General features: G+C 41.6%; 1 protein-coding gene across 1 annotated transcript in view; it reads right to left on the minus strand.

Annotated features, from left to right (window-relative positions):
• Positions 1 to 543: 543 nt before the first annotated feature.
• Positions 544 to 14,139, minus strand: part of LOC119660512 (serine proteinase stubble) — a 155,185-nt gene continuing 141,589 nt past the window's right edge. Inside the window, exons 5-12 of the mRNA XM_038069127.1 lie at positions 9,213 to 9,579; positions 8,994 to 9,154; positions 8,566 to 8,789; positions 8,243 to 8,504; positions 7,948 to 8,140; positions 7,518 to 7,815; positions 7,241 to 7,390; positions 544 to 1,367 (exon numbers count right to left, since the gene is read on the minus strand). Coding sequence (XP_037925055.1) covers positions 1,233 to 1,367; positions 7,241 to 7,390; positions 7,518 to 7,815; positions 7,948 to 8,140; positions 8,243 to 8,504; positions 8,566 to 8,789; positions 8,994 to 9,154; positions 9,213 to 9,579 — 1,790 coding nt within the window. The 3' untranslated portion in view covers positions 544 to 1,232. The remainder of the gene's footprint in view (positions 1,368 to 7,240; positions 7,391 to 7,517; positions 7,816 to 7,947; positions 8,141 to 8,242; positions 8,505 to 8,565; positions 8,790 to 8,993; positions 9,155 to 9,212; positions 9,580 to 14,139) is intronic.

The raw sequence follows: 14,139 nt of genomic DNA on the forward strand, positions 1-14,139 counted from the left end.
TAATCCATGATCGCGCTCAAGATCGCGCCTCCGATGCCCCGCCACAGAAGTATGGTCTGCGATGCTGTCCTCTATAATGGTGCTAAATTGGATACTCCTAGAATGAACTTAAGGGGGGTTTTCCAGGCAATTTCAAAAGGTTAGTAATATACTATTAGTAAGTTTATTTGAGCAGACATCGGAACGGGACGTATTTTGAGGCCTAGATTTCGTACAATCGTATTTCGTATTTCGCATCAACCTCATTTTTTCAGATTTTTGAGTTGAGTAGTTTCCGAAAATGAGTCCTGTCTCACTTTAGAGGAATTGTAATATATAACGAATTTACAAAATCTTAGACTTGATGGTTATTTAAATAGCCAAGCGAAGAGCGACCCATGGTTTGCTTTATCACAGGGTAGAAGCATGGGTAACCTCTTTTTATTCGAGAATCTACTTCCAATTATGTTACCACAATGAAATTGGCTCTTTTACCTTAAAAACCTTTTGTTTTTTAGAAATAGCAAATAAAAATGCTTTCCTTCAATTCTAATTTGTTTTATTTCTGCTTCTTTGGGCAAGATTAATGCTCATTATAAATAATTTTCACATTTAACTCATAACTGTTCTATACATTCACGTAAAAAAGTATCCTTAGAAATGTAAAACATAACATGATTTTCGAAAAATACCAATTTTTCTGTTTGATACGAAATTTCATGGAGCTAGTAAGCATATATTTTTATAATTTTCTACTTAAAACTATGTCAGACATTCCGCATATTTATTATATTTACTATTTACACGTAGAGTATTTACAGTTCTTTTTTATGAAATTAAACCAACTTCTAACAAGTCTTAATATTATTAGATACATATAAAAGATATTAAATTGATTTATATAAATTAATACTTGAAGAAGATAATGCAAATGGTCAACGTTTCGTTAAACACAAAATTGAAAACTTTAGTTAACTTCAAGGGGTGATGGTGATATAGCTAATAGTTCACTCAATTTAACCAATCCGTTTAACGGCAAAAGATTTTTAAAGAATTAGTCAATTATATATTACAGAATTCTATGTTCTAACTAAATGGAAATGTCCGCAAACATTTGGGTTAAGGTTATTTACAAACTCAATTTAAAAAATTCACGTTATATTAAATAAAAATTAAATAAATTTGAATAATACGCTAATTATGCTATGCAAATCAATTTGATGATAATTCCTAATCTATTAACTTGATTTCCATCACGTTACTCGTTCTAAAATCCATGGGACGAATTTTGATATTCTAGTGCAGACCCCTGGGAGGTTGGCTTCACCGCATCCAATTCCCCAGGATATTATACCGGCAAGGAAATATTTTCCGTCCTCTGCTTTAACCTATAAGGCATGAAAAAAAATTAAATGTTTTTTTTGTTTGCTAGAAGTTTATGATTTTTGCGGGAGGGGTTCTGTGTTAAAGTTGTTTCGGTTATACTATTTAAGGTGAAGATGTCCAAAGTTGCGTTATGGAAGGCTGGGAGTACTAAAAAGAGAGAGTAGATGCAGTCAAGGTCCTTAAAACTGTGCCTTCACTTATGAATATTTTATTCATGAGGTTTTCAACTCCCTCCTCTAAATATGTTTTAGAATACTTGAGATAAATATCTAGAAAACAAGTCGAATAAGAATATTCGAGTGCACAACTGTCCCATTTGTTAGCAACTCGTAATTTATATGCAACCTATTTCTTACTTAGATTGATATGTGCCTCTCCAAAAGTAGAGCCTTTCGTCTACCATAATCATTACTGAGTGGTGATAACCACCCCACATCTCACACGGAAAATGCTATGGACCTAGACGGAGGAATTGGAAAATATCTCCCCCAATCCAGGGTGTTATGCAAACCGTACAAATTGCAGTCGAAGCTAACTGATTGAATTCCACCGGAACTTCGCTGATATGTGGTCGCCTCAGTGAGTAATTTTGCCCTTTCTGTGGTACGGCGGGTCTCCTATTCATGATAACCAAACGAGTACACAAACAATACGATTTGGGAAGCCGGAAGCCAAATGCTTCAGGTATAAAAGGCTTTGTGTATTGCTTATATAAGCATAGTTAAGTGTGCATTTGTTCCATTTGTATCTATATCATAATATAATACTTACGCATTTAGTTTGTCAAACACAAACACAAAAGTGACTACTTTGCCTATTATAACTCTGCAGTAATAATACGATTTGCACCAAACCTGGTAGTATCGTGCTCTGCTGGTTTATATTACTGCAACAGTTTATGATTCTAGCATAAACTTAAGGGAAGTTCCAAGTTAATCTCTAGAAAAAATATTTATAACAAATATGGCAATATTTTTTTTTTTTATTATTTATTGTATTTAGACAGGTATCGGTTTGGAGGGAATTTTGAAGCTTAGATACCATGTGTATGGACCATCATATTTCTTTTTAAATATTTGAGTTGGGTAGTTTTTTAGAACGGGTCCTTAAAGTAACTGACTTTTTCGGACCCCGCACTTTCCAACCAATGTCGAAACTAATACCATTTTCTAAAAGTTCTAATTGAGACCTTTCACTTGATACCTCACGTGACTATACTCGATGAAAAAAATTGTATACTCCTCAAGAAGACTATACAGAGGAGGAACAACTTCTGCGCAAAAGGGCACGGAATCTCATTAGGTAGGGATCAGGTAGGTAAGTGATATTGGTGTGTCGATGTCATGCGGGAACGCTGTGCGTGTTTTTTGGAGAATCATTTGCTCAGTGATTCCATTAATATTAATCCAAAATGAATCCTTAAGGAAGGAAGTCATAAACTGCTTTGTAATGTCTGTTGTTATGACAAACTCAGCCGCGTACTTGTGGGCATACACCAATGCACTGCATCACATACAAGACACTAACACAACCGTAATAATAATGGAATTTTGCTGGGGCAAATCCCGTTGCCGACAACCGTGTGCACGACTTTTATGTCTCCATAAAATTTCAAAGAATATGATGGGAGCTAAATTTCCTGCGCATAGTCTTATTGTATCCCCTTTTTGTATATTTGGGAAAAAAACTAAATTAAATTCAACATGGAACTATGTAATTCACTGCAAGCAGTGGTATGCACAGATTTCATCTTTCTACCAAATTTCTTGTCAATAGGGTAACCGATTCTGAGATAAAAGGTATGGCAGATAGACATACCGGACTGACACAAAACTTTGAAAAGTAAAGGAACGTTTCCCCAATACTGAGAAGCAAGTGACCATGTGTTTGGAGTAGGTTTCTTAGTCAGCCAGAAAATGAAACCTGCTGTTATCGGCTTTGAAAACATAAGCGAACGGCTATGCAGGCCAATTTAGAAATATAAGCCTCATTAACGTTCACGCCCCTACAGAGAAGACTGCAGAGTCGGAGGAGAATACCTTCTACGAGGTAGTAGAATGAACCCTTAAAGCCTGTCCCAGATATGATATCAAACTCATACTTGGGGATTTTAACAGCCAAGTAGAGAAGGAGCCCGTATTCAGGCGATATGTTGGCTCCTATAGCTTACACCAAAAAACAAATGATACGGACTGCGGATCATTCAATTAGCAGTATCATACGAAATGGTTGTTGGAAGTACCTGGTTTGCGCGGAAAGCGGTCCACAAACAAATAAAGGCCTCTCCATATGGGACCACTTTCAGCCAAATTGACCACGTGTTGATCGAACGCCGCCACCTCTCAGCTTTGATGAATGTCAGAACATATAGAGGGGCCAACATAAATTCGGATCACTATCTCGCTGGCATGGTGCTCCGAGCTCGAATAACAACACCACCCAGAATCCCTTCTGACAATCAGGTGAGATTTAACACTGAAGCCATCCACAACACAGCCCTCCGCAATACCTATAAGAGAGAAATGGATGCCGCAATAACCGCAGTCAACAGAGATCCTGGAGATGAAGCCTCAAGAAATGATTTTCACGATCACCTGAAGAACGTTATCATAAATATGGCCACAAATGTACTTGGCCCCCGCCGCAAAAAGAGTCGGGATGGACAGTTTGACCATGAATGTAAGCTAGTAACGGTGGGAAGAATGCTGCATACCGAGTAATGTTGCATTCTTAAAGGACGCGGGCGCGCGCGGAGACTTATCACGAAGTCCGACGAGCGGAGAAGCAACTTCATAGACGGAAAAAGGAAGCCTGGGAGAACGAACAAGTCTGTGAACTCGAAAAGTACATGGAGCAACCACACCAGGGGTGGAAGTTTTACCAACAGGTCAGCAGGCTGAAGCCCTACACACCTCGATGTTCATCCTGCCGAGACAAAGAAGGAAATCTGATTTCCGACAGAATGGACACATTGAAGCAATGGGTTGAACTATTGAACAACCAGAATATCAGCGATACTAAAGAGGCTTCACTTCAGGCAGATCAGATTGCGGCAAGAGATGGAAAAACTGGAAATCAGTTGCACCATATCTTCATGGACTTTAAAGCCGTCTATAATAGCCACTACATTACCAATTTCTTGACCGCTTCTCTCCCTGCCTTTTTCTAAGCCTCTTCTTGGGCAGATTGTTTGAATCTATCGCCCTTGCCCATAGGGGACCATGCCGCTAGGCTCGGCATACCCTACAGCTCGCATTGCCGAAGCTGCGGAGAAAGAAGGGAAACCTCATGCACTTTCTCTGCGATTGCCCAGCTCTGGCTAGAGTCAGGCTGCGGACACTGGGTAAACCATTCTTTGGGTACCTAAAAGAGATTTCTAGCTGCAGGGTCGGAGAGCTGCTTTCCTTCGTGAATGCTACGGGCTGGCTCTGAAGATCCGAGCCGGCTGGACTCTGCCTCCCTGCTTCCATAAAAACAGTCACGGTCTTAGGAGTTTGTAACATCAAAACGGCGCACCAAAGCGCTAATTGGGCTTCTTGAAGCGGCCACTGATAGCTACCTACCTAGCTGACCGGATCCATATTGAATGTCCGATGTAAACTAGCTGGAAATTGGCGAGGAGACGCTTTGTGGGGTAACAGTTATAGGTTTATGGTCTCCGAATACGATAAACGACCTGCCTGCAAGGGGAAAATTTAAATAGTTGATGTACGGCTAGTAGTTCACGATCGTTGGCGCCGCAATTCCTTTGTGTGGAATTAAACTGTTTTGAGAATAAACCCAACAGTTGCCAGCTTTGGTTCACCCTTTGGTGGAGAGCAGCGTCTATTGCAACGTCTAAAGCATCGTTGAATACGTCTATGGGTATATCATATTGAGGGAAGGCCAAAAGTGTAGCGTCTATCAGCTGCTGCTTGGAGTTTTCAGACGCTTTGATGGCTTCTGGAGATCACAAAACCTGCCACAATTCTTTGGTTTTAGGACCATACAGGAAGGACTTCAGTAATGCCTGCTGGTGAGCAGCTTTGGGCAGCAACCGACGGTAAAGGTCTACCATGCCCAAGTCTCTTCTAAGGTCTTTGTCTGTCGTTGGTAGTGGAAAGTTTGCGATCGCTTGTACTTTGTATGGGTCGGGTTGCTAGGGGTGATGGCCTGGCCCAGAAATTTCACTTCGTGTGGAAAAATTTTCACTTTTCAACGTTAAGAATTAGACCATTTTCAAGGAAATGTTGAAAAATGCCCCCGAGATGTGCTAAAGGTAGAAGAGGGGACCATATTTTTCGACGTAGCAGCGAACTTCTGGGGTGGTAGCGGCCCACCTTCGAGAAGATTGAATTACCATGGTTAACTGACTGGGAGACACTACATACACCTGCCAGGGCCATCTACCGAAGGGGGCTGTCTTTCTACCCACTATCCTACACTACATACTGTAGAAATGTTGTGCTATTATTGGACGAATGCGTGGGTTGACATCGTCTTCAAAAATGATGGAAAGGGTGTTGTTTGCGCGGTTGAATAGTTCCCTGGCGATCTAAGAGAGTTTTTTTTATGAGAATGCAGGGAGTCCTGAGTCCACATCCATTCAATAACAAACCGGACCACTTGTGAATCAACTTACTTCTTCTTTTGTGGTCCCCGGACCCCCGTGTTGGGTTAAACCCCCAAGTTTTTAAAAAAGGTTTACTGACGTTTCGTCCACAACAGAGGCAACTCATCAGACACTGCCTTACCTTTGCCCTGGGAGCAGCGTAACCGAAAGTGGCGACAGGTGGCCTGTATGGGAATTATATTGAAGCGAAATCCCCCGTATGTTCAGTTCTAAACTAGGCCAAGCTTAGGGCAGAGGTAAGGCAGCGTTTGATGAGTTGCCTCTACCCTGGACCAAACTGTCAGTCAACCTTTTTTTATCTAAGAGAGTTTGGAGCGTCTATCAAGGACCGATACTGCATATCCAGATTAGAAGGTTACATGACTAATTTGCTACTTAAACGGATCACGTGAGGCCAACTCTGTTTGAGGAGTGTCTCAGCAACGACACCTATTTAATTTTTACTTATTTTAAAGAATAATAGAATAGTAGAAGGTTGAGAAAGTCTAAAGTGGTGTCAAGCAGAAGCGGTGTGCTTGCCAATTTTTCTTTTTTTAAGTAGATAATTAGAAGAAAGCCTGCGAATACTTGAAGTAGATTTCGCATTGAATCAACTGGAGCAGTAAAAGGCGTTGCTGTCTATAGGGCATGTTTCGGCCATACTTCGATTTTAACTTAGACTTTTCAAAAATTATCAAATATATCAAAAGGATGGTATTGAGAACGGTTTTGCGAGTACTACGAGTGGAGGTTGTGTAGCGATTTAGGTACAATGAACCTAACATTTTCATAACGATAATAAATAGATGATGCGAGGATACCAAAAAGTAATTTATGGGGATTGGCGCAGAAAATCTTGGGGGGTTAAGTAGAAGTTGTTAGAGTATCGCTACTAAGTACACGTGTATTACGAAGTGTACATAAGGCTACGGAAGTTTTTTGGGTTACGATATCCTTAATATATCGTTGCTTCTTAATCTGCAAGCCGAGGCCACTTTTGCTGATACTTTGTTACAAACCTAAACTATATGACGAGGAACGGCATTCTATTAACATTTTTTGCTGAATTAATTAATACCATTAACGGCGCAACAGTCCGTGTTCCGTTTAGCCCCAAAACTCTTGGTATTGCTCTTAGTAGCACCTATACTAGTCCTGACCAAAGCTATTGCTTCCCACGTTTGTTTCTCTACCATAGATATTGATCCTACAGATTTTCCGAATTGAATCATCTTTACCCTAACTAATATATTATAAAAGATGTACTATATAATAGATTCTCACCTGTAGTGGCCCTCCAGAATCCCCTTGGCAGGAATCTTGGCCGCCCGTTTCGTATCCAGCACACAAGAATATATCTGGTATGAACTCATGGCGGCCGGCCCGCTTGAACATCATTTTGCAGACATCGTTGCTAACAATTGGAACTGAAACCTGCGAATCATTCAATAAAATACAAAAAGATGCAGATAAGTAACTCGAATCATCTTTATCTTATACGATTGTATCTAACGAGCATAGCGTAAGATACATAAATAATAATAGAAGTTGAAATTCAGACCTCTTGCAAAACCGATGGTAGGGTGCCACCCTCACTGAGTCTGCCCCATCCAGTGACCGTTGCATTCTGTCCTATCAGTAAGTCATCTGTGGCAGGCAAACAAATGGGGCTGACATGATCCGCGAATTCAAGAGGTTTCTCCAGTTTGACGACGGCTAAATCATACTCGTACGAATTATAGTTATATTGAGGATGCACCACTTTCGCTGCAACTGCTCGTTCGATATAGGGAAGCTGTTCCTGCACATGCGAGAAATCATACTCGCCAACACGAATTCGGATTTGAGATATCAACAAGCTGTGAAGAATAAAGGAGATCTTATGTTCAGAAACATGACAAAGTAAATCAAAAAGATAAGTGCAATCATGGAAAATCTTCTTTGTAAATGGGAGGAGATGATTCGGAACCAAATATAAATTCATGACTTACTCGTCAACACAATGTCCGGCAGTCACGATCCATTCTTCATTAATGAGTGCTCCGCCACAACGATGTGTGCTTGAGAACCCGAAAAATGATGTCCTCCGCACAGACACCTGCCAAGGCCATCTACCGAAGGGGGCTGTCTTTCCACCCACTATCCTAGTTTCCGGCCGCGAAAATATGGGTGGTGTTCCACATGCTAAGTGAGACAAAAAACGTACAATTTAAAATCCAATTAAAATTAAATAAATTTCAAGATAAATTTATAAATTCTGTTGGTCCTGAATTGAATTCAACTCACCACTTCTGGCTGCTGATATTGTTGTAATTGACGGTCCTTTGGTTGGGGCCACAATTTCGTTACTGTCCACTGTCAATGAAGGAGTTATGGGTTCAGTTGATGATGAGGAAGGTTGCCGGGACGAAGTTGTCGGCTGCCTTGTTGAAGTGGTTGAAGTCATAATGGTGGTAGGTCGGGATTGGGTTAAAGTGCTTGATGAGGTAGGTGGCAGTGCAGGACTCGCAGGTCGCTGGGTGGATGATGGAAGTTTCGTAGGTTTCGTCTGTAAAACATAAATTTGCAAACATTTCCTCAAAAAGGATATTAAGAGATTATTTCAGTACTTGAGGTCGAGGTTTGCTCGTTGTCGGTTTCCGTGTCGTAGTTGTGGTTTGATACGTTGTGGAGATGGTAGGACGTTCTGTGACAATAGGCCTTTTCGTTGGCTTCGGTGGTTTTGGTCTTGGTGCAGTTGGCTTGTCCCAAATTGGGGGCCGCGGTCGGGTTATGAAGTTTGGCTCTGTGGTCATATGCCATTGAGTCGTTTGGGGTGATGTATTCCAAATTGCTGGAGGGTAATTGTATCAGAATTTAAATTCTTAACTTCTTGTATTTTGCTATGAAATTGAATAAGGAAATTGCTTTGTCTGATAGGAATTGTTCTGTGACTACGTCCCCATTTATGGTATAGACGCGATAGCAAGGACTACGCATAAAGGAAAATCGATACAAAAAATGGAAATATCTTTCTTTAAAGAGCTCCTCAACTTACTTCCAGCAATACTGGCTGCAGTATCCAAATCTGTTAACGTACTGGATTGACTAGGTATTTTTGTAGTTGTGCTGGGCGGGAGGGGTTTCTGATGAGTTGGCTTATGTGGACGAATGACCAGTGTACCAGCGCCATGGGGCCTCTCTATCGTTGTTAATCCACTATAAAGTAACATTATTATGAAAACGCTTCAGATTCAGAAAAAGAAGTCTTCCTTACCTTATAATTGGCCGATGAGGCGTTACAGGTGGTCTGGGTCTATGACCAATTGGTTTCGTAGGTCTTGTATATTGATACGTAAATGTTTGTGGTATGATAACATTTTCAGTTAAATTATGGGCGCAACATGAACCGAACATGAATGAATCAACGCACATGCCAACATGTTGTCCTTCTGACTTTATACACTCCCATACAAACATACAAGTGCCATCTAGGCCATTCACTTCACATGGTTTAGGACTAATTTTAAATTGTTGATTACTATGACTACTATAAGCTGCTAGGGTTAGGTGTATTTGGTATAAAAGTAAGACTAGGGTTTTGACTAGCCATCTACTCCGCATTTTGGAGAAGATATTGTGTCCTGTAAGCAAATTGAAGGGAAATATTAGAATAAGGGCAATATTTGAAAATATGGAGTGTAAATGTGTTTTTTTTTATTCAAAGAAAATACAAAGAAATTATTCAATGTTTGGCCTAATTTTAATGATTAATTTTTAAGGATAGAACTACATTGGTTGAATTCTAACTAAAAACTAGCCGAACGAATATTTTTCGTTTCTATATTTGCCTGGGCGGTGAAAGGGTAGTATACGTCCCAGGACAAAACGAGAATAGCTACCCACGATGGAGCATAAAACCTGGAAAACGCTTGCTGAAGCAACACCAATAACTCTACCAAACTCTATCTCCACCCCCACGCGGTGATCGCTGGGAGTTTATTCTTAATGAAAACCTGCATACGGAGAAGAAGAAGAAAATGGGATAAATTGTACCAACTTTCTCCAAGTCGCAGTTGGACAGGAGTGACAACCCTAAACGGAAAACAAAAGATGCCTCGCAAGGATGGATTTACAACGACGAACCCGGCAATGAACGTGCGCTCCCTGTGCAGATCAAATGCTGCGCAGCAGCTAGTCGATACCCTGCCCCAATATACGGCTTATGTAACAGCGTTGCAGGAGGTGCGTTGAACAGGGACCTGTTTTCTGGAGAAGAGCCACTAGACCATATATTATAGTCGTTATCCAGTAAACCATGTACCCGGAGAAGGTTTCCTAGTCAGCCAAAAAATGAAACCAGCTGGTATCAGCTTTGAAAGAAAGGAAGCCTGGAACATAAGCGAAATGGTATGCGCTCTGCGTTTGCAAGGCAAATTTAGAAATATAAGCCTCATTAACGTTCATGCCCCTACAGAGGAGTCTGCAGAGTCGGAGAGGCAGCTGAGCGGACCCTTGAAGGGTACCTCAAGTATGATACCAAAATCATATTTGGGATTTGAACAACTAAGTAAGAACGGAGCCCGTATTCAGGCGATACCTCTGCTCTCATGGCGTATATAACGATACTATTGATGACGGATTGCGGATGGTTTCCGTGGAAAACAATAACCGCAGCTAACAGATGTCCTGGAGATGAACCATCAACAAATGATCTTCACAACCACCTGAAGAATCTTGTCATTGATACGGCCACAACTTGCTGGGCCCCAGTCGCAGAAAAAGTCGGAATGACTGATTCGGCGAGGAATGTAAGATAATAACAGAAAGCTGCTTATTGGGAAATGCTGCATTCTCAAGGAACGCGGGCACGCGCAGGGGCCTACTAAGAACTCCGCCGAGTGGAGAAGCGACTTCACAGACAGTAAAAGAAAGCCTGGAAGAACCAAAAAGTCTGTGAACTCGAAAAGTATAGGGAGCAACCGCATCAGGCGCGGAAGTTTTACCAATAAGTCAGCAGGATGAAGCCTTATACACCTCGATGTTCATTCTGCCGAAACAAAGAGGAGAATCTGATTTCCGAGTGAACAGACATATTGGAGCAATGGGTTGAGTACTGCTCAACTATCAAATTATCGGTGAGTTAGAGGTTCTGCCAACTGAAAATAACCGGTAGAATGTCTTCCAGTGAATTGGGTACTTATATTTGCAGTTGGCGCATCAGTTCAAGATTTTTTTATTACTACAAGCCTTTGGAAAAGAATCTTGGGTACAGTGAGTTGGAGCTGGAGCATAAGTTTCATAAGATTTTAACCTGGCGTAATACTGACTTATTGTTTGTAATACACGAGGGTCGGATCTTTTTAGTGATAGCAGAAACACCCCAAAAAGGATTCAATAAAATACGGAATGTTTCATAATACCCCGTAAACTGAGCCTTAAAAGTCTACTAAAAGTGTACCCTGCTTGTTGCAAAAAGTCACTAAAAGGAATTGAAATTTGTTGGCTAGCAACCTACAAATTTCAGAACTTTACTAATAAGAACACGTCGACAACGTCAGGGTCATGCACTGACGGCTTTGATTACTGAAAACGGACTATGATTGATTTCTGGAATGCTCGCTTTCTTCAACTCGAGCGAGAATTTCAACGATACAAATGGAACAATCTGGGCCTAAGCGATGTAATATGATGGGCCTTTAGCAAGTATTCCTCTCTCCGTTGCGGCAATGTGCTGTTATACTCCGGAAGGCCGAGGGCTAGTAGACAAAAATCCAGTGCCGGGTTGTTTCTGATGGTTATCGCTCCCTTGACTTAGGAGCAGGTTTCTAACAGAATTCTGACCCAGCCCAGGATAAACAGCATCGCAAGTGTTCAGTGCTATGAACGAAGGGCGATTTCCCATATATTGAAGTGGAGCGCTTTCTGCGAGCAAGTGAACGCAGTTCAGGAGAGGCAACCTAAAGGTGAAATTGTGAGTGTGACGGATGGTCTGAGTGCCAAGGTGAGCACATACAACAATTTGCTTGTACATGTGATGGGAAAACACGGCTTCGGCGACCGTAACGATAATGGTGGGAGGTTTATGGATTTTCGCAGGTTCAACTCCCTCGTTATTGGTGTCAGAATGTTTGAGCACACGACTTGCCATAGGGTTAGTTGGGTTTCAACTGACCTATACCGTACGAGCAGTCAGATTGACTAATTTGTGATCACCAATACAGTCTCCTTGACAAGCGAAAGGCTAACATCAGCTTCGAATGGGATCATCATCCGATGGTCGCTTACCTTCGCTTGCGTGTTGCCACCGCCTCTTCTCGCAGGGTTGGAGCACCTATGACTCCCCCAAGTTCAACATCGGTTCGAGACTGAAAGAACTATCTTGATGATCGGACGGCAGATACATCGCCTGAGAATATATATGAGCTAAATGATCTTTTCTCGGGAGCCACGTAGGTCATCAGTCACGCTTCGGGCGACATTATAAGATCTAGTTGAATGCTGAATCGCAGGAAAGGAACAATGAACGGAAGGGATTGAAAGGCTCTGTTGGCCGCTGCGAGTAATTTAGGGCGTAACCCGTTCAAACTCTGATACAGTGGGAAACGCCCGGAAATACAATGTATCCTGTGCCGTGGCAAAGCAAATTTGTTATTGTGCTGGTCAGAGAAGCGGAAGATGCCGCAGAATGCAATGATTTCAGAAGTGTATACCGCATCAAAACAAAAGAAACTTACATGTGGTTACAACTTTTTTAACTGATCTATGAAGAACGTTAACGAGCACCTCTTCAGGTGAAAGTAACACTCACCAAGGTTCTTAACTGCATCACATCGGTGAAGTTCCACCTCTTGTTAATTAAATGGCTGGCCACTAAAATATGCGGATACGACTATTCTTCCAAGCAGAAAAGGAATGATCTTGGTTATCGATGCGATTACAGCAGCTTTGTTAATTCCACTGCACCGAGAACTGCGAATCCGAGGCCTTTCCCAGGGAGCGGAAGAAGATGATCACTAACATTTCAAAGTAGGGGACCCGTTTTGACTGTGAAAATTGAAGGGATATCTGAGTGCTCCCTGCTGTCGTAAAGGCTAAAATAATTCTGGAACGCTCCAAAGAACATCTCGAAAACTTTATCGACAGAGAGTAGGCTGGTTTCCTAAGGATCATTTTGGAACAATGCGCGGAATTTAGATATTCGCTTCACTTGCTCTTTATCGATTTCCGAGAAAGCATGAACCGGGAGCGGAAGATGTCACGTGTTGCACCGAGGTAAAATCTCAGATAATTTTAATGTCCAAAGCGGAGTCCTTCTTATTAACGGTGATGTTTTACATGCTGCCATCTTTCCTCAAGCACCTCCACTTCTCACCGGGTAATGACCCCCCCCCCCCCCAAAATTTCTCTGGATTTGAAAAGAGAAGCAGGTAGAATTGAACTATTATAAATACAGGCATCACCAAAACCAAAGTTCTTAGTCTGACAGGTCATCGTACTCTCTCTCTCTCTGGATTAATGGACAGAGAATCGGAAGCTTTGAACAATTTATATACCTGGGAAGCGTCGGTTCTACCAACGGGGACAGCGAACTTAATGTTGCCTGAAGCATTAACAACACTAGATATACTTTCACTGGCTTGCCTTAAATCTAGAAATGCGGTTCTCTCAACACTAAGATCAAGCTAACAATGTTCTGTAGTACTGTTCTTTCTGTGTTACTATATGAAAGTGGAATATGTAAAGTGCCCCCCCCTCCTTTTTAGTCAAAGGCTCGAAGCCTTCGTTATCACCTGTCTGCGATGTATAATTGTGGCGGTATGCTGGCCTGACACTATCACAAACGGAGAACTTGCGAAGAGCAGCGCACAGCCTTATCACACGGGGGCAATATGATTAGAAGCTCGATGTATCAGCGGATAGGTCACATATTAAACAGGTGCCGCAATTGCATTGTTTGCTACACCATACAGTGAAATGGACTCCTTCAGGATTGCCGACATGTGGGCACTTGGCGCAGAACAGTGAAGACGGATGGGGGGAATGTTGTTGGGGGAGCTGAAGCGTGTTTCAGGTAACCGTCAGCAATGGCACTCCAAAAAAGAGGAAAATACCGAAACCATTGTTGAAAGTTATACATATAGGTAAAGATAATACATATTTACAGCTAACTAGGAAAAGGATAAGAGTTAAACTAAATTCGA

The sequence above is a fragment of the Hermetia illucens genome, chromosome 6 (genome assembly GCF_905115235.1).
Source record: "Hermetia illucens chromosome 6, iHerIll2.2.curated.20191125, whole genome shotgun sequence".
Taxonomy (NCBI): Eukaryota; Metazoa; Arthropoda; class Insecta; order Diptera; family Stratiomyidae; genus Hermetia; species Hermetia illucens.